Source organism: Erinaceus europaeus, chromosome 8, assembly GCF_950295315.1.
Source record: "Erinaceus europaeus chromosome 8, mEriEur2.1, whole genome shotgun sequence".
NCBI lineage: Eukaryota > Metazoa > Chordata > Mammalia > Eulipotyphla > Erinaceidae > Erinaceus > Erinaceus europaeus.
Genome location: NC_080169.1, coordinates 50,667,741 through 50,694,089, shown reverse-complemented (window position 1 = coordinate 50,694,089; position 26,349 = coordinate 50,667,741). Strand labels below are relative to the sequence as shown.

At 36.8% G+C, this 26,349-nt stretch overlaps 1 protein-coding gene across 5 annotated transcripts in view; it reads left to right on the top strand.

Annotated features, from left to right (window-relative positions):
- DYNC1I1 (dynein cytoplasmic 1 intermediate chain 1) overlaps window positions 1-26,349 on the top strand; it is a 486,729-nt gene that overhangs the window by 286,889 nt on the left and 173,491 nt on the right. For all 5 annotated transcript variants that reach the window (XM_060196200.1, XM_060196197.1, XM_060196195.1 and 2 more), the window contains one exon: window positions 14,215-14,304. In XM_060196200.1, coding sequence (XP_060052183.1) covers window positions 14,215-14,304 — 90 coding nt within the window. The remainder of the gene's footprint in view (window positions 1-14,214; window positions 14,305-26,349) is intronic.

Genomic DNA, 26,349 nt, shown 5'->3' with positions numbered 1-26,349 from the left:
ATACAAAATCCTGCCCTTATGTTTTCTCTTCCTTTCCCAAGAACACTTTCCCAAGGTCTTCAGATGATCTCATTCCTCAGTTCCTTGAGTCTTCTTTCCAAACCACCTATCAGTAAAGAGCTTTCAAGCTATCTATGAAAATAGTGATATCTATTACTTCCTCCTCTTTTCATTGATTTCTTTTTCTAATGCTAGCAACTCTCTTTCCTACCTATAATCTACTTGCTTATCTAATTATCTATTTCACTCACTAGAAGAAAAACGCCCTAAAGATAAGAGATTCTGTCTCTTGCTCATTTCTGTGTCTCCAACACCTATAATAGTGCTGACAACATTAAGTACTCAAATTTTGGATGAAAGGGAATTTGATAGAAAGAATATGAACCAAAGGACAGATAAGATGTAGAACTTTATAAAAGCAAATGCAGTGTCACTGCTACAGACTCTGGGGGGGGGGGGGGCAGAGAAGTGAGTGTGTGTAGGAGGTGGGGGGATGGAAGGGAATTGAACATGAGAGAGGAAATTCAGGCAGGAAACACATATTGGCGCCAGACCCTAGAGGACTTGAAAATTAGGCCAAGGAATCCAGCTTTTATTCTGCATGTCAAGGGAACTGTCAGAGGACTTCACTGTGAAATTTATATAAGCAGAGTTCTGTAGTTAGAGGATTTATCTGACAGTGTTCGTAATAATGATTAACACACAGGCTGAAGATAGAAACATCAGCTAGAAGATTATAGCAGTGGAGACTTGTGGTGGTCTTATCCAAAGAGAAGGAGATGAAAAATAGAGAAGAAAAACAGGAACTGAGCAAGTGAAAGCGAAATAAAGGACATAATTATTAAGATTTCATCCTATGATGGGATGATCTCACTCTGAGGCAGAAGTTGAAAAACAAGATCGGAAGAGAAAACACAAGTAGAACCTGAACTGGAGTTTGTGTATTGCACCAAAGTAAAAGACTCTGGGGTGGATGGGGGGAGAGTACAAGTCCAAAACAGATGACAGAGGACCTAGTGGAGGTTGTATTGTTATGTGGAAAACTGAGAAATGTTATGTGTGTACAAACTATTGTATTTACTGTTGGCTATAAAACATTAATCCTCCAATAAAGAAATAGAAAAAAAAGATTTCACCTAAACTTAGAGAATAAGCTACAGTGGGATGACCTATATGTGCAGGGATTATGTGGCTACTATACTGACATAGTGAAGCTGATGATTCTCAGGGATGGAAAGTACTACTTTCTTCTCAGCAATAATTTCTTTACAGGTAATTTATGTGTTTCAAAGGATTTCTGTTCACTTTATATTTTTACTGATTAACAGTAATCATCTTTGTACCCAGAGACTTTGAAGTCTGCCTTCCCCTGGGATGTATCTACAGGTTATCTGCTCAGAGTCAGATACGACGACATCTTTGTCCTAGTTATTCCAGTTTACTCTGACAAGCAGTGCTTTACTGAAAGCAAACATATTTGAAGATAGGTAGAACAAGTAAAGATTAGGGCATGGAACTGACCCAAATCAAAAACAGGTAGCAAAATGGATTTAAGTCCCTTCACATTTCCCAAGCAGCCCAAAGTTGCATGTTAAAGTGTTTTTGAATTGTTACTGAGGATGTGTATGTGCATGCATATGCACACGCGTGCTCATGCACACACACATATAGGTATCTCTGTGCCAAAACAGACACAGAATTTGTGCCTAGTATAACTAAAGGAGGCTCTATTCACATAGAGTCCAATGGGAGTGCTGCTTTCTGGAGTTATACTATAGGTAATTCTCCTTTCACAAATGCACAGTAAAGGACTGATTTGAAAAGTGATTTTGCTGTTTCAAATTTCCTTCTCTCTCATGTCTTGCAAGAACTGCAGTTAAAATTAGAGATTAACTTATTTTGTTTACCTTTCTCTAATTTATCTATACAAATTCAGTCATTTTAATTATTGCTTCTGTGGCTAAAGGTTCTGTGATTTCTTGAAATACAGGTTCCAACCCCACCTTTCCAGATCCCTGCCCCTCTAGGGAAAGATAGAAACATGCTGGGAGTATGGATTGACCAATCAATGCCCATGTCATGTGGAGAAGCAATTACAGAAGTAAGACCTCCCACCTTCTGCACCCCATGATGATCTTGGGTCCATACTCCCAGAGGGACAAATAGAATAGCTTCCAGTGTGGAGTTGGGCAGTAGCACAGCGGGTTAAGTGCACGTGGAGCAAAGTGCAAGGACCGGTAAAAGGATCCCAGTTCAAGCCCCCGGCCTCCTCATCTGCAGGGGAGTTACTTCACAGGCGATGAAGCAGGTCTGCAGGTGTCTGTCTTTCTCTCCGCCTCTCTGTCTTCCCCTCCTCTCTCCATTTCTCTCTGTCCTATCTAACAATAACAACATCAATAACAACAACAATAATAAAATTTAAAAAAAAAGAAAGAAAGAAAAGCTTCCAATGGAGAGGATGGGGTGCGGAACTTTGGTGGTAGGAATTGTATGGAATTGTACCCTTCTTGTCAATCATTATTAAGTCAATAAAAAAAGAAAGGAAGGAAGGAAGGAAAGTAGGAAAGAAGGGAGGAAGGAAGGGAGAAAGAAAGAAAGAAAGAAAGGTTCCAACAAAATGTAAAAGGGTAAAGAGAGAAAAGGAGAAAGGAATTCAGACAACAAACTTTGCTTACTTCATACAGTCAAGTTAAGAGCTGTTCTTTTCTGAACAATGCTAGAGAATTTATATCGGGGTTAGATGGTCATGGGCCTTAAATATGAGTTGATCTAGGGAACAAAAATTCATTAAATATTTTAAGGAGGAAAACTAATAGAAATACAGTTAAATGAAGCCTTCCTATCTGCGAATACTGAATCAGTAAGTTATCCACAGATTTTTTTGTCTGGACATCTCTGAGGAGAGTTCTTCTCATCTTGATCTCTCTCCTTTCATATAAGACATATAGTCTACAGCAACTCAATTTAGCACATATTAAATATCAGCACACAAGTTTCAGAAACATCTGTTTTTAAAAGTACTATTCTCTGGCTTCCTCTTTCATTTTGAATATTTTCCTTCATTTCCTCCCATTTGCAATGTCTTGGGTGACATTCTGTCAGGAAGTAAACTTTCCAAGTACTGTCATGTTAGAGCCTTAGGAGAGAACTGATGTGGCCTAGAGTGTTAACAGGAGCGCTCTGTATGATGAGAAATGTATGTTTTCTTTACTCTGGCCAGATTTTTTTGAGACCAGAAAGTCAAGGTTTTTTAAAATATTAACATGTAGTATATTTAACAAAGTGCTTACTGAAAATCCCACAAAATATGTCTTGCCTGCATATTTTTAAAGCACAGAGGCGCTCACCTTGGTTTATATAAGCATTCAGTGGTGCACGTTATACTTTATTTTGGCTGCTGGGATACATATTGGGAGGGTGGCTGTCTTTGGAATCCTGGAAAATTTGGCAAAATGTACACAAAGTTAGTCCAAGTATAGAGTGAGTGAGTTCTGTACAAGAACCCTTACCATCTGCTGTACAAACACATGTCTAAATTCAGTCTAAATTAATCATACCCACAGGGAACTGAACCATCCTCAGTCAAGTTCTCTTTTGATGCTGGAACCATGTTCATGGTTTCTCTCTAGACCCTTATTCCAGTCTCTCTATTGCAACTATATTTTTAAACAAAATCAGAATATTTATCTCTTGTGTTTCAAAATCCTTTGATTTCTCCCAGGGATAGATGGCACCAATAATTTTCATCAAGATTTAGGCTGCACCATAGAGAGATATGTCAGAATATGCATATAGGAATGACTGAGAAGGAGGTAAAGGAGGTTTCAAAACTACATTTTGTACCAGCATTTCCATGAGTTCCTTTTGAAAATTTAATATAATAGCTCTGGACTAATTGTGATTTATTTAGACTTATTAAGAGGGATATACTGATCTACAGGAAGAAGTCCAGGTTTATCCTACCTGCTAGGTCCCACAAAGAGTGGTCCACTACTACCTTTCCAATATGTTCACCTGTCTTCATAGTGCTAGTCTCAGTATTTCACATTGATTTTTTTAACTTCTTTATTGGGAGATTAATGCTTTACAGTCAACAGTAAAATATGAATAGTTTGTACATATATAACCTTTCCATATAACAATACAACCCCCACTAGGTCCTCCTCTGCCTTCATGTTCCAGGACCTGAACCCCACCCCCTCACCCCAGAGTCTTTTACTTTGGTGCAATACACCATACATTGATTATTTTAACAAAACTAGATTTTGTGGGAGTTTCTCATCCAGTTGTAGAAATAGATGCAGAGTCAGGTGTTGGAGTACCTGGTTGAGCGCACATGTTACAATGTGCAAAGACCTGGGTTCGAGCCCCTGGCCCTCATCTGCAGGGGGAAAGCTTTGCTAGTGGTGAAGCAGGGCTGCAGGTGTCTCTCTGTCTCTTTCCCTCTCTGTCTCCCCCTTCTCAATTTCTGGCTGTTTCTATCCAATAACTAAAGATAATAAAAATTAAAATAAAATAAATAGATGCAGAGACCTAATTTTTTCTATACTTTATTGGGACATTAATGTTAAACAGTATAGTTGTTGACACATAGGTACAACATTTCATCTCCCCGTGGTAAGTGTCTGCAAGGCATTCTTTCTTTTCCAGGACTCTATAACCCTTCTTGCCCATCCCTTTCCCACCTTTCCCAGAGTCCTTTGTTTTAGTACAATATACTGCATCCAGTCCAAGTTTCACCTTATGTTTTCCCTTACTGTGTCTTTTCCTTAATTTCCACCTGTGAGTGAGATCATCCGGTATTCACCCTTCTCTTTCTGGCTTACCTCACTCAACATAATACCTTCCTAGTCAGTCCAGACTTCATCATTTTAACAGCTGTGTAATATTCCATCAGGTGCCCAATTTTTTAAGTGACCTGAGATATGCTATAGAAAAGAGATATCTATAAGGAAGGCTGGCAGAACAGTGGCAGGAAATCAACAAATATGCATGAAAGGAAGTATTCAAGGTGCTGGAATAACATCCTGAAAGGCCAGTAATAATTATATGCTGGACATTAGCAGGGGAGCAAACATAGACAGGAAAAAAATAGTGTACAGTGTATTTGTGGCATGAACCTATTGCAGCATTGTCCAGAATGGAGAATGAGGTGGAAAAAACAAGAATGAGTTACTGGTCTTTGTGCTAAAATTTATAGGGAGCTATAGGAGCTTAATTTTTAGTGGAGAAACATATGTTTCGCCTGAAACATAAAATTAATAGACATGTAGAGTAACACTGGTAGGAAGACTACCTAAATTACTATAATTTATTAATAATACAAAGCTACTGTAGCGGCTGTGTGGTGGCACTCTTGATTGAGCACATATATTACCATGCACAAGGATACAGATTCAAGGTCCCAGTCTCTGCCTGCAGGAGGAAATGTCATTAGTGTTGAGTTAGTGCTACAGTTGTCTCTCTTTCTTTCTTCCTCTCTACCTATCCCCTCTTATTTTCTCTCTCTTATCAAATTAATTAACAAATTAATTAATTTTTAAAAAGCTATTGTAAAACTCCAGATATGAGGTGATGGGGTTACTAAGGCAGTGGTTGTAAAAACAAAGTTCATTTGAGACAGATTTTGGAGGAGGAAGAACAGAATGGGTATGCTTCCCCCCACATACACACACACAACACACACACACACACACATACACACCATACATCCCCCCAACACACACACACACACACACACACACACACACACACACACACACACACACACACACACAAATGATGGGCCTTGATGGAAAAGATAAACTGAATGTGATACTCTGGTGTCCAGTTGTGAACCCCTATGAATGGTGGTATTGCTAAGCAGGATGCAATCAAAGGAGCAGATGTTGCCAGAAGTTCTGCTTTGAACATCTCAAATCTGAAATGTGAAGAGAGCACTCATGTTCAGTATAGAATTTGGAGGCAGAAGAGACATACTGCATGGAGACATTGTAGAAGATGATAGCTGAAAAAGGTGAATGTTATCCAGAAAAGTAGTTGAAATGAGAAAAGATGAATTCAAAGGAAGAACTGTCAAATATATCTTCATCTAAGTGAATTGTTTTAAGCATAAAGTAAAATGTGAAAGATTAACTATTTGTTTTCCAATTGAAAATGTGTTATAAAACAACTAGCATCTGAAATATTTGTGTGTGTGTGTGTGTGTGTATGTGTGTGTGTATTTATGGCATTTGTTCTTAAGTTGAAAGCAATTCACCCAAAAATTAATAAATGAGAGTGTTTTGTATCTCTTCAAATTTGTTCACCAGCAGTAGCAAATTTGATTCAAAAATGGTTATCCTTTCCATTCCCTTCATTGTCTAACAGCTAGTTTCAATTCATCTCTAAGCTAGAGATTGTTGTATAAATTCCAATATTCATAATTTCCAAATTATGATTTTGATTATGTGTCATAATATAATTAGCAGAAAAAAAATCTGTCTTAATGGCTTACAAAGTAATAATGCATCTCACAGTCCGGTGTCTATTCTACTGTAAGTCATGGAGTAATTGATTTGTTTCTCCCACTTTTGGCAATATTAAGATGCCTTTTGGAACTGAGAAGGATAGAGTAAAATGCTTCTTTTTGCTCCCTGCTGCCCTTCTGTACTTGACCAAGCTTAGGGATTTCTCTCAACTGCCAGATGTAGGTTTTTTCTTATAAAAAGTCAAGCGCAGAGCTGCATAGGAATCAAGCCTGGTACTCAGCGCCTCTTATACTGGCATTTTGCAGGCCCTAAAAGGACTAGAAAAAGTGAGAACCTAGTGACCTCATAAAATAAAAGCCCTTCTCTTCATAGAGGTCACCCTGTGTTGCTCAGAGTTCTGGTTACAAACAACAAGCATTAACTCCAGCGGGATTTATTGAAAGGAAATCTGGTGCTGACACCACCTCTGGTGGGATTTATTGGAAGGAAATCTGGTGCGCACAGCTTCAACAGAAGGTAGAATGAGCACACTTGCAAGAAGCCAAGGACCAAGGGAAAATCAAATCCTATGTTTCTAGAACTGCCCAGGATGTTGGACAAGATTGCTACTACAGAACATTCTCCAAAATTAATCTTACATTTACTCTTGACTTTGACATACAAGCTTCAAAGACAAAACCATGGTTAGGAGTAACCAGTATGACTGCGATGATCCTGTCTATAATCTAGAGAATACAAAAATCTTTTCCCTTGAACTTCAGAAGAAAGAAAAATCTAACTGTCACCAATACAGCAGGACTATAGGAGGAACAGTCCCAGACAGAAAGGAGTTTTCTGATATTGTATTGCCTAGTAGTTATAAATAATCCATTGAACCACCTTTTTGACATCTCATACTAATGAGGTCATCAGCACAACTTAACAATCAGAGGAATCTGTAACATTCAAACTGACTATGTTGGCTTTTTTTTAAAAATTAAAGTTATTTATGTAGTGAACATTTTTTAATATTTATTTTATTTATTTTCCCTTTTGTTGCCCTTTGTTGTTTAACATTGTTGTGGTTATTGATGTCGTTGTTGTTGGATAGGACAGAGAGAATTGGAGAGAGGAAGGGAAGACAGGGGGGGAGAGAAAGACAGACATCTGCAGACCTGCTTCACGGCTTGTGAAGCGATTCCCCTGCAGGTGGTGAGCCAGGGCTCGAACTGGGATCCTTACACCAGTCCTTTGCACTTTGTGCCACATGCGCTTAACCCGCTTTGCCACCACCCAACTTCCCTATGTTGGCTTTTGAACTACAATTTACTGGAAAAAAAACATTATTCTGTAAGGACTTATCTTTAAATCCAATATGATAAAGAATAACTAGTTCTTCAGAGCACATACAAAGGGTCCACCTGGTGCTAAGTATTACGTGTGACCTCTGCCAACCTTGCAATTATTTGTCTTTACACCACCAAAAAATTTTAAGGTAGGAAGAGTATAGGTACTAAAGATTTTTCCAATTAGGGAAAAAATCGTTTTAACAACTGCACACAGCAGAATTGTGGTGCTAAATAAAATAATCTGTTTAAAAGATGCCATTGTTTGAAATTATCCCCTTGGACCAACAAGTAATTAACTTCTGCCACTGGTTTAATTTTTTTGTGTTGATCTGGTACAGGAAACCATACATGGGTGGTAATTTTTTCCCTCCAATCTCAGAGGAAATATAACCAGGTATGAACTAGTGGAACAACTCATATATCAATAGTCTGTAGCGGTTCTACATAAATCCTTTTCTTTAAAGTTATTTAACTGTTTTGAAAATGGTTTCAACAGAAGAAATTCCAGTTGCACCAGAAAGGAAACCAAAGTCTTAAAGAAAAATATACTCTCTTTTCTGAGCAAGGCAAACATATCAGTATGCAGAGAAACAAACCAGTCTCATGTTTTATTTCCTTAACAAATCCACTGAAACCCTTACTTTATGCCTTTAAAAGCCAGATAGACAAAGAATCATGTGACTGCAAAAAATTAATGCCTACACCTGGTTTATAGCTACTTTAGAAGGGCAAGTACTATCTTTTTTAATTTGTTACTTTGTTAGTCATATATCTCACACTTGATCTTAGCCAAAAGGCCGAGAAGCGATTATTAGTTATATATCTCATTATGGAACTTTGTACTTATTTTAGACTCAGTATTTCTTGGCTTTTTAAAAGTCACCCAAAAACATATTCTCTGGGGAAGGAATTTCTATTTAAAGATTTTTTTCATATCCTTATGTATAAATTTATACATTGTTACCACAAAATATATCTCTTTTCATAGACAAGTCCTTATAGAATATTTTTCCAATAAATTCTAAATGGCATTTTTCACCATGATGTTACTTTTTTACACTTTTAGGGATTACTATTTAAAATGAAAGCCTTTATATAGGCTTAGAACTACTATTAAAAGCTGACTTATTCAATGTATTTTAGTTAAACTGACTTCATTTTGATAACTGGGAGATGTGAATGCAACAAAAAAAGATAACGCTAATAAAAAGTTATTTTCCATAACCAATGAAATTGGTAATCAATTAATCTAGATACTGACCTATTTCATACTTTGGGTCCATAGAAAGCAATGGAAGAATCTGCTTAATGTTATCCTTGCTTCCCTAAGATCTTTCACAGTGTTTACTCCTTTGGTTCCATGAAGTTTTTGGTCAAATATCATTTTAGTGTGGCCTTACCCATTCTGTTAATTTGAATTCTTCTTTCTCTTGTCAGCATGTCTAGTCTCCCTCTTTAGCTTTTCTATTTCTCCACAGTCTTTATCTGATGTAGTATGTTTTGTATATTCATGTATTTGTAGCTTCTTTTAATAACTGAAATGTAGCTCTAGGAATATAGAGACTGAGTTTGTCCTCTTCTGTTTCACATTCCTAGCACATGGCATTTAGTATTCAGTGAGTGTCTTTTGTCATATGAGCTATGGCACTGATTGAAGGTCTTTGTTCATAGTTTTCCTACCTTACTTAGTGACTTAAAAGACAGTTTTATGTCAATAATTTAATTATTCTTATAACAAGATTGTGGAGTTCTATGTATGTTTGTTGTTTTGTTTGCCAGTAGGGTCATTGCTGGAGTTTGGTGCCTACACAATGATCCATTCCTACTGGTGGCCATTTTTTTTCTTTGATATAGGGTGAGGAGAGACAGAGAGACAGAGAGAGAGAGAGAGAGAGAAAGAGAGACTATTCCCAGGCCAAAAAATAAATAACCTACCAATTCATATCAAATAATATTCAAAACCAAAATAATATTTTAGCATAAAAACATTTAAAATATAATAAACAAACAGCCTATACAACATAGAAATAATGAATGTACAATGTAGTTTCATCTACCAGAATTAGGGAGATAGTGAACGCACTGGAAGGCTAAGGTTTTAAGCTGAATCATCAAAAAGTTGCATTGATGAGAGGTACAGGAAACTGGGCTGTACAAAAAAGAAGAGGGTTGCTTATCAATATTTATTGAATACTGATTCTGTCATGGCAGGGAGGGCACTAAGACCCACACCTTCTTCTTTGTCTACCTGCCTCAATGTCAATGTCAAAAGTTGAGGTTCCTCATCTGTTATGGCTGACATGCAAGACTTGAAATTTGACAGTGTGCTTGACTACATAGCCTCATGCATTTCTCAATCATACAATACTTTATAGACACTCAAAACATCCTGCAACCTGCCCTAAGCCTGCTAACCCTTTCAAAAGCACACTTTTCCACAATCGTTGCAGCAGCATCAATGGTACTGAAAATCTCATGAAAGTATTTCTTGTTCATTGCACCATGATCAAAACAACTTAATTACATCCAGTTTATGCAAAGTGTAATACCCTGAGGAGATCTTTAAGGCTTTTTTCCCCCCTGATACTTTAAGAACACATCTTGCTGACAGCTGCACAAAGTAAATGGAGATAAAGGACAGATGCTCTCAGACAGTTCAAAGTCACTGTGGCTTGATGGTGAGTATAGTTGAGGGGCGAAGGAGCTTGGTGGTGCTGCTTTCCCTGCTCAGCTTATGCACTGCCTTTCTAAAGGCTGCTATAAAATATCCGTTACTTTTGCTTTTTTGTCTTTTGTCATGAAAATGAAGTGGCAAACTAAAACTTTTTTAAAACAAGGAATACTTTGAAGTGTCGCTGCTAACCAAGTTGTGAATTCATCTTTGACCAAAAGGTTAAGTGTTCTTCATTCTGCATTGCTGGCTAGGCTGAGATAATTGGTTCCAAAATGTAACTAAAACCAGAATTTGGATATAGAATGTAAATAAAATAATCTGTAGGATTGGTGAAATAGCTGACTTGGATAGTGTGCTGCTTTGCCATGTGTGTGCCTTGGGTTTGAGTCTGGCTTCCACGGTATTGAAAGAGCTTTGGTGCCATGGTCTCTTTCTTTCTCTCCATCTACCTCTACCCAAAACAAACAAATCCATGATGTATAGGACTTAAGGATGTGAATTACAACAGTCCTCATCTGAAACTTATCAGTGATTATCTCTGGGAAGAGAAAAAGTAATCAACATTGAGTCTGTGCAATATCCACATCCAAAATCCTCTATAAAATCCCTAATCACATTGCAAACTAAATGTTTCATCTGCTTATAGTCTAGACCCTTCCCCATTTCTCGGTGATGTTTCTGTTTCATGTCCTACTATAAGTAGAGAGAAATAGTATGCATAATGGTTCAAGTTTATAGACACACCCCCAACAGGCAAAACCTGACAGAACTTGAATATCAATAAGACTGGAAGTTTCTTTGAGGGAAGCAAATTGCTCTCTGTCTCTTCATCCATGAAACTAACAAGTGGTAACTAAATTAGACATACACATTAAGCATTCATCACTGCCTTAATTATTATTATTATATATCTTTACTAGATTGTGACCATAGAAGGTAAATCACTGCTGACTTTAATAATTTGTTAGGGCTGCTTTAGTACCATAAACTGGACTGTTCGGATGACAAGAAATGAGTTCTGGAAATCAGAGTTATGAAATCAAGGTTTTGGTGAGGTTAGTCCTTTCTGAGGGCCACAAGGAAGAATCTATTCTTCTCTAACCTCTGGTGGTTTGGAGGTAATTTTTGCATTTCTTGGCTTATGGAACTATCATTCTTACTTGAATATCACTTTCACATGAGGTTCTCATTGCGTCTGCCTTCAGATATCCTCATTTTACAAGGAAGCCATTCAGACTGAATTAGGTATCCATCTTATTCATATTTGAACTTATTATTTCATTGCATCTGCAATATCCCCATTTTCAGGTGAGTTTATGTACTGAGATACCAGAGGATGGAATTTCAGAATAGGAATTTAGGGGTTCCTAAATTGGGTTGACCCGCTCAGTCCATAGCAAGGACTACATCACATTTTCTATATTATATTTTGTGTCTGGACCTGATTGTTTGATTTGATTTTTAGATTTTGATCTAAATCTTTTAAAATAATAGATTATTTGAATTTTTAGGAGATTTAGAAAATGAATTTGTTTTTTCAGTAGATCAGAAGTCTTTCTCTGAGGGGCCTGGCGATAGAATACACACATTTCAGTATACAAGTATATGGGTTCAAGCCCCCAGTCTCCACCTGCAGAAAAGAAGCTTCATGAGTGGTAAAAAAAAAAAAAATGCTACAATTATCTGTCTCTTTTCCTTTTTATTTCTCCCTTCCTTCTCAACTTCTGTTTCTATCAAAAATTATATACATATATATATATGTACATATATATATATATATATATATGCATTTGAAAAATTTCCCTCTCATCTGAAGTTTTCCAGAAGAGCAAAAGTTCTACCAGATTATGACACATTGAAAGTTTTGCTAGGTATTTGGATCAAGAAGATAAACTATGTAGAGGTGAATATTTTGTTCAAGATTTTAATGGATAGGTAGCAGTAATAGCTTTATATATGGATAAGGACTTAGATACATTATTTACTAAGGGCTTATCTAAAACTCAAAGCAATAGTGTTATTTTCAAAAATTTAAGTACAACTTTTTATCTCATATGTGCTAATAATAAATGTGTTAACTTGTTTATATGTTAATGATAAATGACAATTCTCATTAAAAGTGTTTAACTTCTTATGTATACATTGTAATTATCAGGTAATAAGGCTGGTTCCACAATCTATGTATATGTATATACAGTGCTGAATTGCAGTAAATTTACACTTGAAAATTGCAGTGTTATTTACATGCTTTATATATCTGAAGTTTAATTGATCTTCTTTCCACAAATCTTTTGCCTAATATATTCTATAATTGCTATTTAACCTACTTATATTTATTTGGGCATTTAAACAAACACTTACAATGCATTATTTTAGTAGTCAGTGCTAAAAGTTTGAGTTGATCTAAATCTCAAGATTTATTTTTATCTAAATGGGTCTATCCATAGAGACTGCAATCTTACAAGAAGTCTGTAAGTATTTGTTGTAAAGGACATAGGACTGAAATTATGGAAAAAAGCAATGTACTTTCTTTTAAATCTCATTTTAGCTAGTAAAATTAATAATCAGCAATGAATATAGTACTTAAGAACAAAGGTGGGCAGTAGCGCAACAGGTAAGCACACGTGGCCTGAAGCGCAAGGACTGGAGTAAAGATCCCGGTTCAAGCCCCCGGCTCCCCACATGCAGGGGAGTCGCTTCACAGGAGGTGAAGCAGGTCTGTAGGTGTCTTTTTCTCCCCCTCTCTGTCTTCCCCTCCTCTCTCCATTTCTCTCTGTCCTATCTAACAATGACGACATCAATAACAACAACAATAATAACTACAACAACAATAAAAAAAAAAACCAAGGGCAACAAAAGGGAAAATAAATATTTAAAAATTAAAAAAGAACAAAGGTAATACACTTATAAACTGTGAGAGCAAGATGTAATTTTTATATTTTTTTTATTTCTATAAATTTTTTTTCAGCCTGTAATTGGCTTTATGTCTTCTATATTGTGGCTGATGATTTCATGTGCTCCACAATGAAAGGGCAATGAAAAGGGTCTCTAAGAAAGGCAGATTGAAAGTAGAGACATTTACATATGGCAGGAAGGGCACCGTAACATCTGGCAGTGGTAGCTGACTGGGTCCATTTGTTCATACTCATTAAATTCACATTAATGCATAAACTTCTCACAGTGTGTAAATGCCATTTTGGGTTGGTTGTTTTCTCCCAAGCCAATAGAAATGACTTTGGAGGCCCAAATGCTCTTGTTTACTTGCCAATGGCATTTGACCCAAAGTCAGTCCTGTATTTAACCCTTCCCTGTAGGTCAAAAGCAAATTAATTTGTCAAGAATTAAATTGGAAATAAGTCTTCTGTACAGCAGGTGTCCCCTGTGGAGAATGCGCCCCAGGTGGAAACATTTTATGCTCTGTTCCTGGGCCATCTCCGAAGAAGCACCAGAGGTCAGAGAGGCAATTCCAAGGCATCCCATGTGGCAAAGATCTGGGAATGAATATAACAGGTGCTGACTTAGGGCAGTTTTCTCAGCAGCTCTTAGAGGACTTTCAAAGAGGCCCCTTTGGGAGATACATTATTCATATATTCATGAACATATATTTTGTGCATTCATTGTGGACTGATTTAGTTAGAAGCTGCCCTAAATAATTGAAACTTTACCCTTTGCCCCTACCTCCCACCATCAACCAAAAACTTTGAGGAAAGAAAATAATTCATTTTTTCTTACTTTTTTCCAGAAGATGAAGAAGATGATGAAATGGTAGAGCCTAAAGGTGGACATGATTCAGAACTGGAAAATCAAGAGAAAAGACAGGAAGTGAAAGAAGGTATGGTGTAGGAGATACCATCATCATTTTAATTTTCTTTCCTTGGTACTAATGTAAGAGATTACAGGTAGAGGTTATAATTCACTATGTACCCTTTATATGGAAAGTGTTTATGGTTACTAAATAACATTAAATTTAGCAACATGAGCTGTGATCTCTGAAGTTAGGAACCACTGATTTTTGAATGGTAGGATCAAGTAAAATATAAAGTATCCACAAGTCCAGTAACAAGTTCAATCATGAATCCAGTAAAATTACTAAGTAGTGCAAAATAAGATACTTACTTGAAGTTGTTTGTGTTATCTAGATTACTACATCATATATCCCCAGAGATAACAATAAAAGAGAAGGGACGAATACAGTGGTTTTTTCAATATAGTCTAGTTTAGTCATGTGATTTACATAGAACTATTAAGTGATTATTACTATTAACTATACCTTGAAAAGTTTTTTCCCATATGTGCCTGTATAAGGAGGCACAACCTCTTAGATGTTCTGTTGATAATAATGATTATTGTTTATTACAGCTTTACTAAGCACTTTGCAGGTGTTATATTCTCAGAATGTCCATTTGAATCAGACATTATTATTGACCTTAGTTTACAAGTAGAGAAATGGAAAGATAAAAGTTTTAAAACATATAAATACAAAATATGTAAATACAGGAAGCAGGAGTTGTAGCTGACTCCAAAACCTAAACATCTCACTCATCAGTGAGTCTGAAAAGTAAACAAGAAGAGAAATAATGCAGGTGATTCTTCAAAAAAAAAATCTAATGGTATTCACTTTCAAATGTTCAGTCCACGAGGGCAAAATATTGTCATCTATATGGACAAATGGAGTATCTGCGGAAGTGCAGGTTGACTAAAAAATGGTTTCCCATATTTCATAGTATATTCTAAATATAAATCAGCTTAAGGCTATTTAGACAACCATTTGATTTATAGATTTAAAATAAACCTGTGCCTCTGGTCCATGTGCAGAACATAGTCATCGCTGGGATCTTTTGTAGAAATGGATATATATTGGTTTGAAATTGTACTCATATGTACTCACCTAAACCTATTTAGATATTGAACAAGGTGGATTAGGGTCCAGTTTGGGTACAACTAAGAGCATGGAGGATATTCAGTATCTTTAATAGTAGCAGCCACAGAAGGCATAAGAGTTTTATTTCCTGAGAGATTCTAGGTGAATCTGATTGAAGAGATTTCACAGTTAAACTATTAAAAAAGGGAATGACCTTGGGTCCATACTCCCAGAGGGTTAAAGAATAGGAAAGTTATCTAAAGAGGGGATAGGTTATGGAGTTCTAGTGATGGGAATTGTTTGGTGTTGTACCCCTCTTATCCTATGATTTTGTCAGTGTTTCCTTTTTATAAATAAAATAAAATAAATTTTTAAAAAAACAGGAATGAAACGTAACCCATCTTTCAGAGTAAAGATTACCATGCACAAGAATCTGGCTTTGAGCCCCTGGCCACCGCATGGGAGCCCTGCCTTAGGGACCAGGAGGGTACTTCATGAGTAGTGGAGTGGCATTATTGTATCCCTTCTCTCTCTGTCTCCACCCTCTCTATATATTGATTAAAAAAAAACTGTTAAGCAACTTTTATTGAGGGGGATAGTGCTTTACAGCTCAATCATAGATATGTGCCAGGACCACCACAGGTCTCTTCTACTCCTCCTTCCCTTTCCTTCCTCCAAGTCCTTTGCTTTAATGCAGTACACCATGTCCAGTCCACGTAAAACACTTTTTTTTTATTTATTCCCTTTTTGTTGCCCTTGTTCTTCACTGCTGTTGTAGTGCTTATTGTTGATGTTGTCTCTGTTGGATAGGACAGAGAGAAATGGAGAGGGCAGGGGAAGACAGAGAGGGGGAGAGAAAGACAGCTGCAGACCTGCTTCACTGCCTGTGAAGTGTCTCCCCTGCAGGTGGGGAGCCGGGGGTTCAACCCGGATTCTATTTTTTTTTCTTTTTTCAAAATTTTATTTATTTATTTATTTTTTAATTTAAGAAAGGATTAATAAACAAAACCATAGGGTAGGAGGGGTACAACTCCACACAATTCCCACCACCCAATCGCCATAACCCACCCCCTACCCTGATAGCTTTCCCATTCTCTATCTCTCTGGGAGCATGGACCCAGGGTCATTGAGGGTTGCAGAAGGTAGAAGGTCTGGCTTCTGTAATTGCTTCCCCGCTGAACATGGCGTTGACTGGTCAGTCCATACTCCCAGTCTGCCTCTCTCTTTCCCTAGTAGGGTGTGTCTCTGGGGAAGCTGAGCTCCAGGACACATTGGTGGGGTCTTCAATCCAGGGAAGCCTGGCCAGCATCCTGGTGGCATCTGGAACCTGGTGATTGAAAAGAGAGTTAACATACGAAGCCAAACAAATTGTTGAGCAATCATGGACCCAAAGTTTGGAATAGTGGAGAGGAAGTGTTAGGGAGGTACTCACTGCAAACTCTAGTGTACTTCTGCTTTCAGGTATATATTTTGCAGTAGTTTATGGATACGTGTGAACATAAGCTCTCTCTCAAAGAAACTGGTGTATATCTAGGTTATGGGACTTTGTTAGAAAGTGAACCACCTGAGATGAAATGAGAGTGTACTATAAAAGGAAAGGTCTCACCCAAGTAATGAAGCTGAAGGGTTGTCATTCCACACATGAAGTCTCTGGACACAGTCTGAGGTGAAGCATGTTGAGGTGGCAATCGTTGCGTTGGTTAGGTTGTGATCGGGGGATGCAATATTATTTGGTATGGATTGGAAGAGGCATATGGGAAAGTGGGCCCTATCCAAGGGTTCCAGGACTGGAGGAAGTAGGGGCTCTATAGTGGAGATGTGAGGTTCCTGCTGTCTTAGGGTTCAAAAAGACAATCAATAGTTAATGTTATCATCACATTATTTGGTAATTGGATTAACTTTGAAAAGTCCTTTTGTTATGGTTTTCTGTACAGTATCCAGTATCTTGTATATAGCTGTGCTATTGGATGCTTCTAATCTACTTGGTCTAGGCTTTTGAGAGAGTCCGCATATCAAATACACAGCCTATATATTAAAAAGATTCAGTTTGTGTTTTGAAAAACTTTGAGACATCAATTGATTTTCACCCTCTCATATTAACTACTGATTTATATGTCTACATTTTGCTAGGAGTGTACATAAACACCATTCCCACCACCAAAAGACTGTGACCCATCCCTCCCACCCACTCCCACCCCCCACTGTCCCGGGAAGCTGCATGTCTACCCCTCACCACTGGGTTTTTACTTTGGTGCCCTACTTACAATTTGGTCAGGTCCTGCTTTTAGTTTCCCTTTCAGATCTTCTTACTCAACTTCTGTTGATGAGTGGGATCATCCCATACTCATCTTTATCTTTCTGACTTAGCTCACTTAACATAATTCCTTCTAGCTCTGTCCAAGATGGGTCAGAAAAGGTGGGTTCATTGTTCTTGATAGCTGCATCGTATTCCATTGTGTATATATACCACAACTTTCTCAGCCACTCATCTGTTGTTGGGCACCTGGGTTGCTTCCAGGTTTTAGCTATTATGAATTGTGCTGCTATGAACATAGGAGTACACACCTCTTTTTGGTTGGGTGTTATGGAGTCCTTGGGGTATAACCCCAGGAGAGGAATTACTGGATCATATGGAAAGGCCATGTCTAGCCTTGTGAGAGTTTTCCAGACTGCTCTCCACAGAGGCTGTACCAATTTACATTCCCACCAGCTATGTAAAAGGGTTCCTGTGTCCCCACATTCTCTCCAGCATTTGTTGCTGCTGTCCTTTTTGATGTATGCCATTCTTACAGGAGTGAGGTGGTATCTTAGTGTTGTCTTAATTTGCATTTCTCTGACAATCAGTGACCTAGAGCAGTTTTTCATATGTTTGTTAGCCTTTTGGATCTCCTCTGAGGTGAATGTTTTCTTCATATCCTCTGCCCATTTTTGGATGGGGTCATTTGCTTTTTTGGTGCTAAGTTTGCTGAGCTCTTTATATATTTTGGTGATTAGTTTCTTGTCTGATGTATGGAATGTGAAGATCTTCTCCCATTCTGTGAGGGGTCTCTCTGTTTGTGTGATAGTTTCTTTGGATGTGCAGAAGCTTTTCAATTTGATGTAGTCCCATTGGTTTGTTTCTGCTTTAGTCTTCCTTACAATTGGGTTTGATTCATCAAAGATGTCCTTGAGGTGTATGTGGGAAAGTGTTTTACCAATGTTTTCCTCTAAGTATTTGATTGTTTCTGGTCTGACATCTAGGTCTTTGATCCATTTGGAGTTGATTTTTGTTTCTGGTGAGATAAAGTGGTTCAATTTCATTCTTCTGCATGTTACAACCCAGTTTTCCCAGCACCATTTATTGAAGAGAGCCTCCTTTTTCCATTTAATCCTTTGGTCCCCCTTATCAAATATTAGATGTCCATAGGTGTGGGGATTTATTTCTGGGCTTTCAATTCTGGTCCACTGGTCTGTGTGCCTATTTTTGTTCCAGTACCATGCTGTTTTGATGATAATGGCTTTATAATATAGTTTAAGGTCTGGGAGTGTGATGCCTCCATTTCTGTTTCTTTTCCTCAAGGTGGTTTTGGCAATTCTAGGTGTTTTCAGGTTCCAGATAAATGATTGTAGTGTTTGTTCTATTCTCTTAAAGAAGCTTGGTGGAACTTTGATGGGTATTGCATTAAATTTGTATATGGCTCTGGGGAGAATATTCATTTTGATGATATTTATTCTTCCAATCCATGAGCATGGGATATCTTTCCATTTCTTGGTATCAGTTTCTATTTCCTTGAGTAGCAACTCTTAGTTTTCAGCATACAAGTCTTTCACTTCTTTGGTCAACTTTATTCCTAGGTATTTGATTGATTTTGCTGAAACAGTAAATGGGAGTGATTTCTGGATGTCTTCTTCTTCAGATTTAGTGTTTGCATAAAGAAATGCCACTGATTTTTGTACATTGATTTTGTAGCCTGATACCTTGCTATATTGCCTAATAACTTCCAGTAATTTTCTGCGGATTCTTTAGGTCTTTCTATGTATACTATCATATCATCTGCAAATAGTGAGAGCTTGACTTCCTCCCTTCCAATCTGTATTCCTTTGATTTCTTTCTCTTGCCTGATTGCTATGGCAAGAACTTCCAATACTATTCAACCCGGCTTCTTATGCAGGTCCTTGCGCTTCTCACCACTTGTCCTTAATCTGCTGCGCCACCGCCCGACTCCCGTAAAACACTTTTTAAAGTTGGTAAGTAGGATATCATTGACAAAGGTGTTATCATTGACAAAGGTTTAGCAACGAACAATATAAATCAGAATTTACTGAAATAAATGTTTTTCTTTTTTGTTATATAGGTATGTATGTGTGTATTTTTTTAAAAGCAAATTACTGCTCAACTCTTGAATGCTCAGTTTTTGGGGACGCAGGGGTTGAACCTGGGCCTTCAGAGTCTCAGGCATGAAAGTATTTTTGTATAGTCATTTATGCTATCTCCCCAACCCTAAATATTTCTTTTGAGAAAATCATTAGTATAACATTGGGCTAAAAAAAGAGCCTCTTCCACCCCGATCATCAGATCATGTTTTCTGTCTTGGGCATTGTAGCACTATTCTAAGAAAAACACCCTCCAGTTGTTATTATTACTCAGGCTTCATGGGCTTGATTTAAGTCCCCTTAAAAGTCTAAAAGGAATTTGAAAGTACATTTCTAGATACTGCCATGCTGTGAGCCTTATTCTCTATTAATGAGTCTTCTGGAAATTGGTAGTACATAATGGGTTAAAGCATGTTTATGTTGGCAACAAAGTCTCTCTTTTTTTTTAAAGCAGGACAGTATTTTGCAAACTTTTAAAAGAATCTCTCACAGATATAATTGTGGCGCCATTCGCACGACTGCATAGTAGTTAGGGCTGTGTCAGCACTTCCATTATGAACCGTGAGTTACAGGGATTTATTACTTAGCCATAAAAATTTGCTCTGGGCTGAAACTTGACATACACAGTTTCAAATCAGAGAACATAGTTTTTGAGAAATCTGTTTTTTTTTTTTTTTTTTAGTTAAAAAAACGATGTGGAGATGGGAAAAAATCAGTACTCGGTAAAATTTGACATTTTTGTCCATGTGACATCAAAATACATTAAATAATGAAGAAATGTGGACTTAATTTATTACTACTTTCACTCTTCTTCCCACAACAAAATAGAGAAAATAGCAGGCTTCTTTTGACTTTAAAATATAGGAAATTTATATGTGTGTTTATTTTAACATCTTTAAGTTTAGAGATTTAATATGACCGAATTAGAAATCTAATTCTTGTATATGCATACTAACTCATAAAATTCACATTAATTTCAGGGAAAAATACTCTTCTTTACTAGTTTGGTTCATTTTATCTTACTCTTATTTATGAGCTGCTTTCAATGTAAAATTTCCACTAAGAACTAACACCCTTATTTGATCTGGTTTGATAGTTCTGTGGGATTACTTATTTTTGAACAATTAAAAAGAAATTGAAAAGGAATCCTCTAAGTTTAATAAGAAAACACTACACATAGGAGTCGGGTTGTAGCGCAGCGGGTTAAGCGCAGGTGGCGCAAAGCACAAGGACCGACATAAGGATCCCGGTTCGAGCCCCGGCTCCCCACCTGCAGGGGAGTCGCTTCACAGGCGGTGAAGCAGGTCTGCCACGTGTCTATCTTTCTCTCCTCCTCTCTGTCTTCCCCTCCTCTCTCCATTTCTCTCTGTCCTATCTAACAACGACAACAACAATACTAACTACAACAATAAAACAACAAGGGCAACAAAAGGGAATAAATAAATAAAATAAATATTTAAAAAAATGAATAAAATTAAAAAAAAGAAAACACTACACATATAATAGAGTGATCATGAAAGACTCATAAAAGGCATTTTACATGTAACCGCAAGAGAAATTAACATTTATTTTTTTTAATTTTTATTGGTGAAATTAATGATTTACAGTCAACATTAAGTAATGTTGATACATGTGTAAAATTTCTCAGTTTTCTGCATAACACTCTAACCCACCCTCACCCCCACCTCCCACCTTTTGGTGAAGTACAACAAACCCAGTATAAGTTCTGCTTTGTGTTTTCTCCTTCTGTTCTTATTTCTCAACTCTGTCTGTGAGTGAGATCATCCCACATTCATCCTTCTCTCTCTGGATTATTTATTTATTTTTATTTTGTCACCAGGGTGATCTCTGGGCTCAGTGCCTGCACTATGAGTTCATTAATCCAGGTGACCATTTTTCTTTTCTTTTTTTTTCTTTCTATTTTATTTGATAGGACAAAAAGAAATTGAGAAGGTGAGTGGGAGGTAGAGAAGGTGGGAGAAAAAGACATCTGTAGTACACCTATAGTACCTGCTTCACTTACGAGTTGTTTTTTTTTTAAGCGATATGATTATTAGTATAACCAGGTTAATTAGGAGCTTATTTTTCTTTAAAAGGTCCCCCTGGTTAGGGTTTAGCATATTATATTTCTCCTCATCATGCTTTATGTCATTTAATGATGTCATTAATCACAATATCTTAGATATTGACAGGAGCAAATGATTCTGGCCTATTGGTCTAAGACTATAGGTAATTTAGTACTTAAAAATAGTTATCCTTTAGAAAGGCTTTAACAATTTAAACTCTGTGTCAATTCAATCAGTTTAAAATTTTGAAATATTAAATGCTTAGACTAAAAGAATATATATTCAGAACTAAAATCTAGGTGTTTTCTGGTTTTGGATAAAGGCTTATAACTTTTGTTCTATTTTCCTAAAAACGAAACAAACAAAAAATGGTGAGATCTGGATAGGGATTGCATTAAATTTATATATGGCTCTAAGTGGAATATTTATTTTTATGATGTTAATTCTTCCAATCCAATAGCAAGAACTTTCAGCACTATGTTGAATAGTAATGGTGATAGTGGGCAGCCTGGTCTAGTACCTGATCTAAGGGGGAATGCTTCCAGTTTCTCATGTTTGAGTATGATGTTGGCTGTGAGTCTGTTGTATATGGACTCCACTATCTTAAGGGATTTTCCATCTATTCTCATTTTTTGTAATGTTTTGATAATGAAGAGATGTTAGATTTTGTCAAGGGCTTTCTCTGCATCTCTTGAAATAAAAATGTAGTTTTTGGGTTTTCTTTTTTTTAAATTAATTTATTTATTTATAAAATGGAAACACTGACAAGACCATAGGATAAAAGTGGTACATTCTCAACACCAGAGTTCCGTATCCCATCCCCTACCCTGATAGCTTTCCTATTCTTTATCCCTCTGGGAGTATGGACCCAGGGTCATAAAGGGTTGCAGAAGGTGGAAAGTCTGGCTTCTGTAATTGCTTCCCCCGCTGAATATGGGCGTTGACAGGTCAATCCATACTCACAGCCTGTCTCTCTCTTTCCCTAGTGGGGTAGGGCTCTGAGGAAGTGGGGCTCCAAGACACATTGGTGGGGTCGTCTACCCAGGGAAGTCCGGTTGGCATCATGGTGGCATCTTGGTTTTTCTTTTATTGATGTAGTGAATTACATTTATTGATTTATGTATCTTCAACCAGCTTTGTATCCCTGGGATAAATCCCACTTGGTTGTGATACACAATCCTTTTAATATACTGCTGTGTCCAGTTGGCTAGGGTTTTGTTCATTATTTTAGTATCCATGTTCATCAGAGATATTGGTCTGTAGTTTTCTTTTTGTTGTTGTTGTTGCCCTGTCTGCTTTTGGTATCAGGGTAATGCTGGTTTCATAGAAGCGGTATCCCTGTGTCTTCAATATTTTGGAAGAAGTTATAAAATTATAGGTAGTAACTCTTCCTTGAAGGTTTTTATAGAATTCATTTGTAAAATCATCTGGCCCTGAACTTTTATTAATAGAAAAAAAGGTTCTTGATGACTGTTTCAATTTCTTTGGCTGTTCATGTTTTCTAGTTCCTCTTAGTTTAATTTTGAAAGGTTGTATGTTTCTAGGAACTTTCCCATTTCTTCCAGGTTCTCTAGCTTGGTGGCATATAGTTGTCCATGGAAGCCTTGCATTATACTTTGGATTTCTGTGGTCTCTGTTGTGATGTCTCCTCTTTCATTTACAATCCAATTTGTTTGAATCTTCTCCATTTTATTTTAGTAAGTCTAGACAATGGTTTGTCAATATTATTTACCCAACATTTAGCTTCATTGATCTTTTGTATGCTTCATTTATTTTTGAGGTTATATATTTCTGCCTTAATTTTTGTTATTTCAATCCTTCTGATTGCTTTAGTGCTCCTTTGTTCTTTTTCTTCTAATTCCTTAAGATGTATAGTCAGGCTATTTATTTGAGGTTTTTCTTGTTTTCTAATGTGTGCATGTATTGTTATGAATTTCCTTCTTAGTACTGCCTTAGCTATGTCACAAATATTTTGATAGCTTATGCCTTAGTTTTCATTTGATTCTAGGAAAATTTAAATTTCCTCCTTGATTTCCTCTTAGATCCAGTACTTGTTAAGTAGTATAGTGTTGAGTTTCCACATTTTGGAATTACTAATTTTTTGTTAGTTTTTAAGTGTTTATTTAATTCCACTGTAGTCTGAGAAGGTGCTTGGGATGGTTTCAATGCTCTTGAATTTGTTGACAATGTTTTTGTGGCCTAACATATGGTTTATCCTTGAGAATTTCCATGTGGACTCAAATAAGATGTGTAATCCTGTTTTCTGGGATGAAGTATTCTGAAAATGTCCAATAGTTCTAGTCTATTTAGTTTATTTATCTCTTCATTTAATTCTCATTTCTTTATTAATTCTTTATCTAGAAGACCTGTCAACTTGAAAGAGTGAGGTGTTGAAGTCTCCTCCTATCACTGTGTTGTGGTTAATATATTGCTATAGCTCTTTCAGTAGATGTTTGATGTACTTAGATGGCCCCTCATTGGGTGAACAGATATCAGTAATTGTTAAGTCCTCTTGGTTGGTTAATCCTCTAAGCATAATGTAATATTTATGCCTATCTTTCAATACTATTTATTTTAAAGTCTGTTTTGTCAGAGGTAAGAATAGTTGTTTCTGCTTTATTTTGTGGTTCATTAGCATGTATGATTTTTTTTTTTACTTTGAGTCTGTGTTTATCTGTTGAGACATGTGGGGTCCCTGAAGACAACATATGTTTGGGTTGTGTTTTCTTATCCATCTTCCTACTCTGTGTCTTTTAATGGGTGAGTTCAGACCATTGAAATTTATTAATATTGATATGCAATATTTAGGTATCATTACTCTAAACTTTTCTGAGTATTCTGATATATGTCATGTTTCTCTGCGATGTTATTGTTTATAGGAGACCTTTTAGAATTTCTTGGAGAGCAGGTTTGGTGGTAGTTGTTTCTTTCAACTGTTGCTGTCTCAAAAAGTTTTTATCCCTCCCTCTAGTCTGAATGATTATATAGAAGGATAAAAAGATTCTTGGCTTAAAGCCTTTCTCATTGAGTACTCAATATATATCTTGCCTTTTTCTTCTTACTTTTAGAGTTTGTGTGGAGAAATATGCAGATAATCTATGGGTTTTCCTCTGTATGTGAACCTTTGCTTTTCTTTTGCAGGCTTCAGAATCCTTTCTTTATCCTTGTATCTTTTCATTCTAAATATGATATATCTTGGTGTTTTTAGGTCTGGTTCAATTCTGGGACTCTTTGGGATTCTTGAATCTTTATGTCCTTTCTGTTGTTTAGAAGGAGGAAGTTTTCTGCTATTATCTCCTCTAGTATGCTTTATTCCTCTTCTCTTTCTTCCTCTGGCAAACCAATAATATATGTATTACTTCTTTTGTCTCTATTGTTTTCAGTGTCTCTTAATCTTGTGAATTTTGTTTTCTGCTTCATTTATTTTGCTCCCAGTTCTCTCAGTTGTTTTCTTTAGTTCATCTATGGCTTTACACTGTTCAGTTACTGTGTTAGCTTGTTCAGCTAGTTGTGTTAACTCAGCTATTTCAGCTTTTAGCTAATTACCTCGAGATAGTTTGTGTTTTCTTTTTTTATATCCCTTTGTTGTTTCCTCATTTCGATAATATTTCCCTCAAAAGCATTCCTTATTCCTGTGATTATTGCATCAATTAGAGTTTGGATGTTTTCCTTATTATTATTTGCTTCTGGCTTGTTGAAATTTTTTCTGGACATCTCTTCTTGTTCTTATCTGTATTTTTGTTGTTGTTGTTGTTTAACCATTATATTTGTTGAAATCTGTGTCCTGGGTGTTGCTGTTTAGGTATGGTGTGAGGTGGCATCTAGCCTTTTGGTGCCTCCATTTCTGAAACCAGTCATATTTGGTGAATCTAGGAGTGAGTGGACCTATTAATCTAATGGTGACTTCATTGCCTTTGGAAGATGAGAGATAGGGTCTCTTGTGTTCAAACTGAAGAGAGAAATTGATGACTGGAACAGCAAGATGACACCTGCTTACAGTGGGCACCAATTCTTATGTCTTGGAGGGTCCCTCTCTCACACCTTTTCAATCCCCTGATCACACTTCCCAAGATTCACTTGACTACGTGAGCTACTTAAGAAGTCACAGTTGGGGAGTTGGGCTGTAGCGCAGTGGGTTAAGTGCAGGTGGCGCAAAGCACAAGGACCGGTATAAGGATCCTGGTTCAAACCCCGGCTCCCCACCTGCAGGAGAGTCGCTTCACAGGCAGTGAAGCAGGTCTGCAGGTGTCTATCTTTCTTTTTTTTTTTTTAGGTGTCTATCTTTCTCTCCTCCTCTGTCTTCCCCTCCTCTCTCTATTTCTCTCTATCCTATCCAACAACAACAATAATAACTACAACAATAAAACAACAAGGGCAACAAAAGGGAATAAATAAAATAAATATTTTTAAAAATTTAAAAAAAAAAAAAGAAGTCACAGTTGTAAAATTTAACAATTATTTTGCTTTAACCCAGTCCTGATGTGAAGCAAAGTAGTGTGAAGTTCCTATTGACTGAGAGATATTTATCTAACTTGCTCTGGGGTCTTCAATAATATTTAATTCTTCACTTAATCATTTATGTGATTGAGAGAGAAAA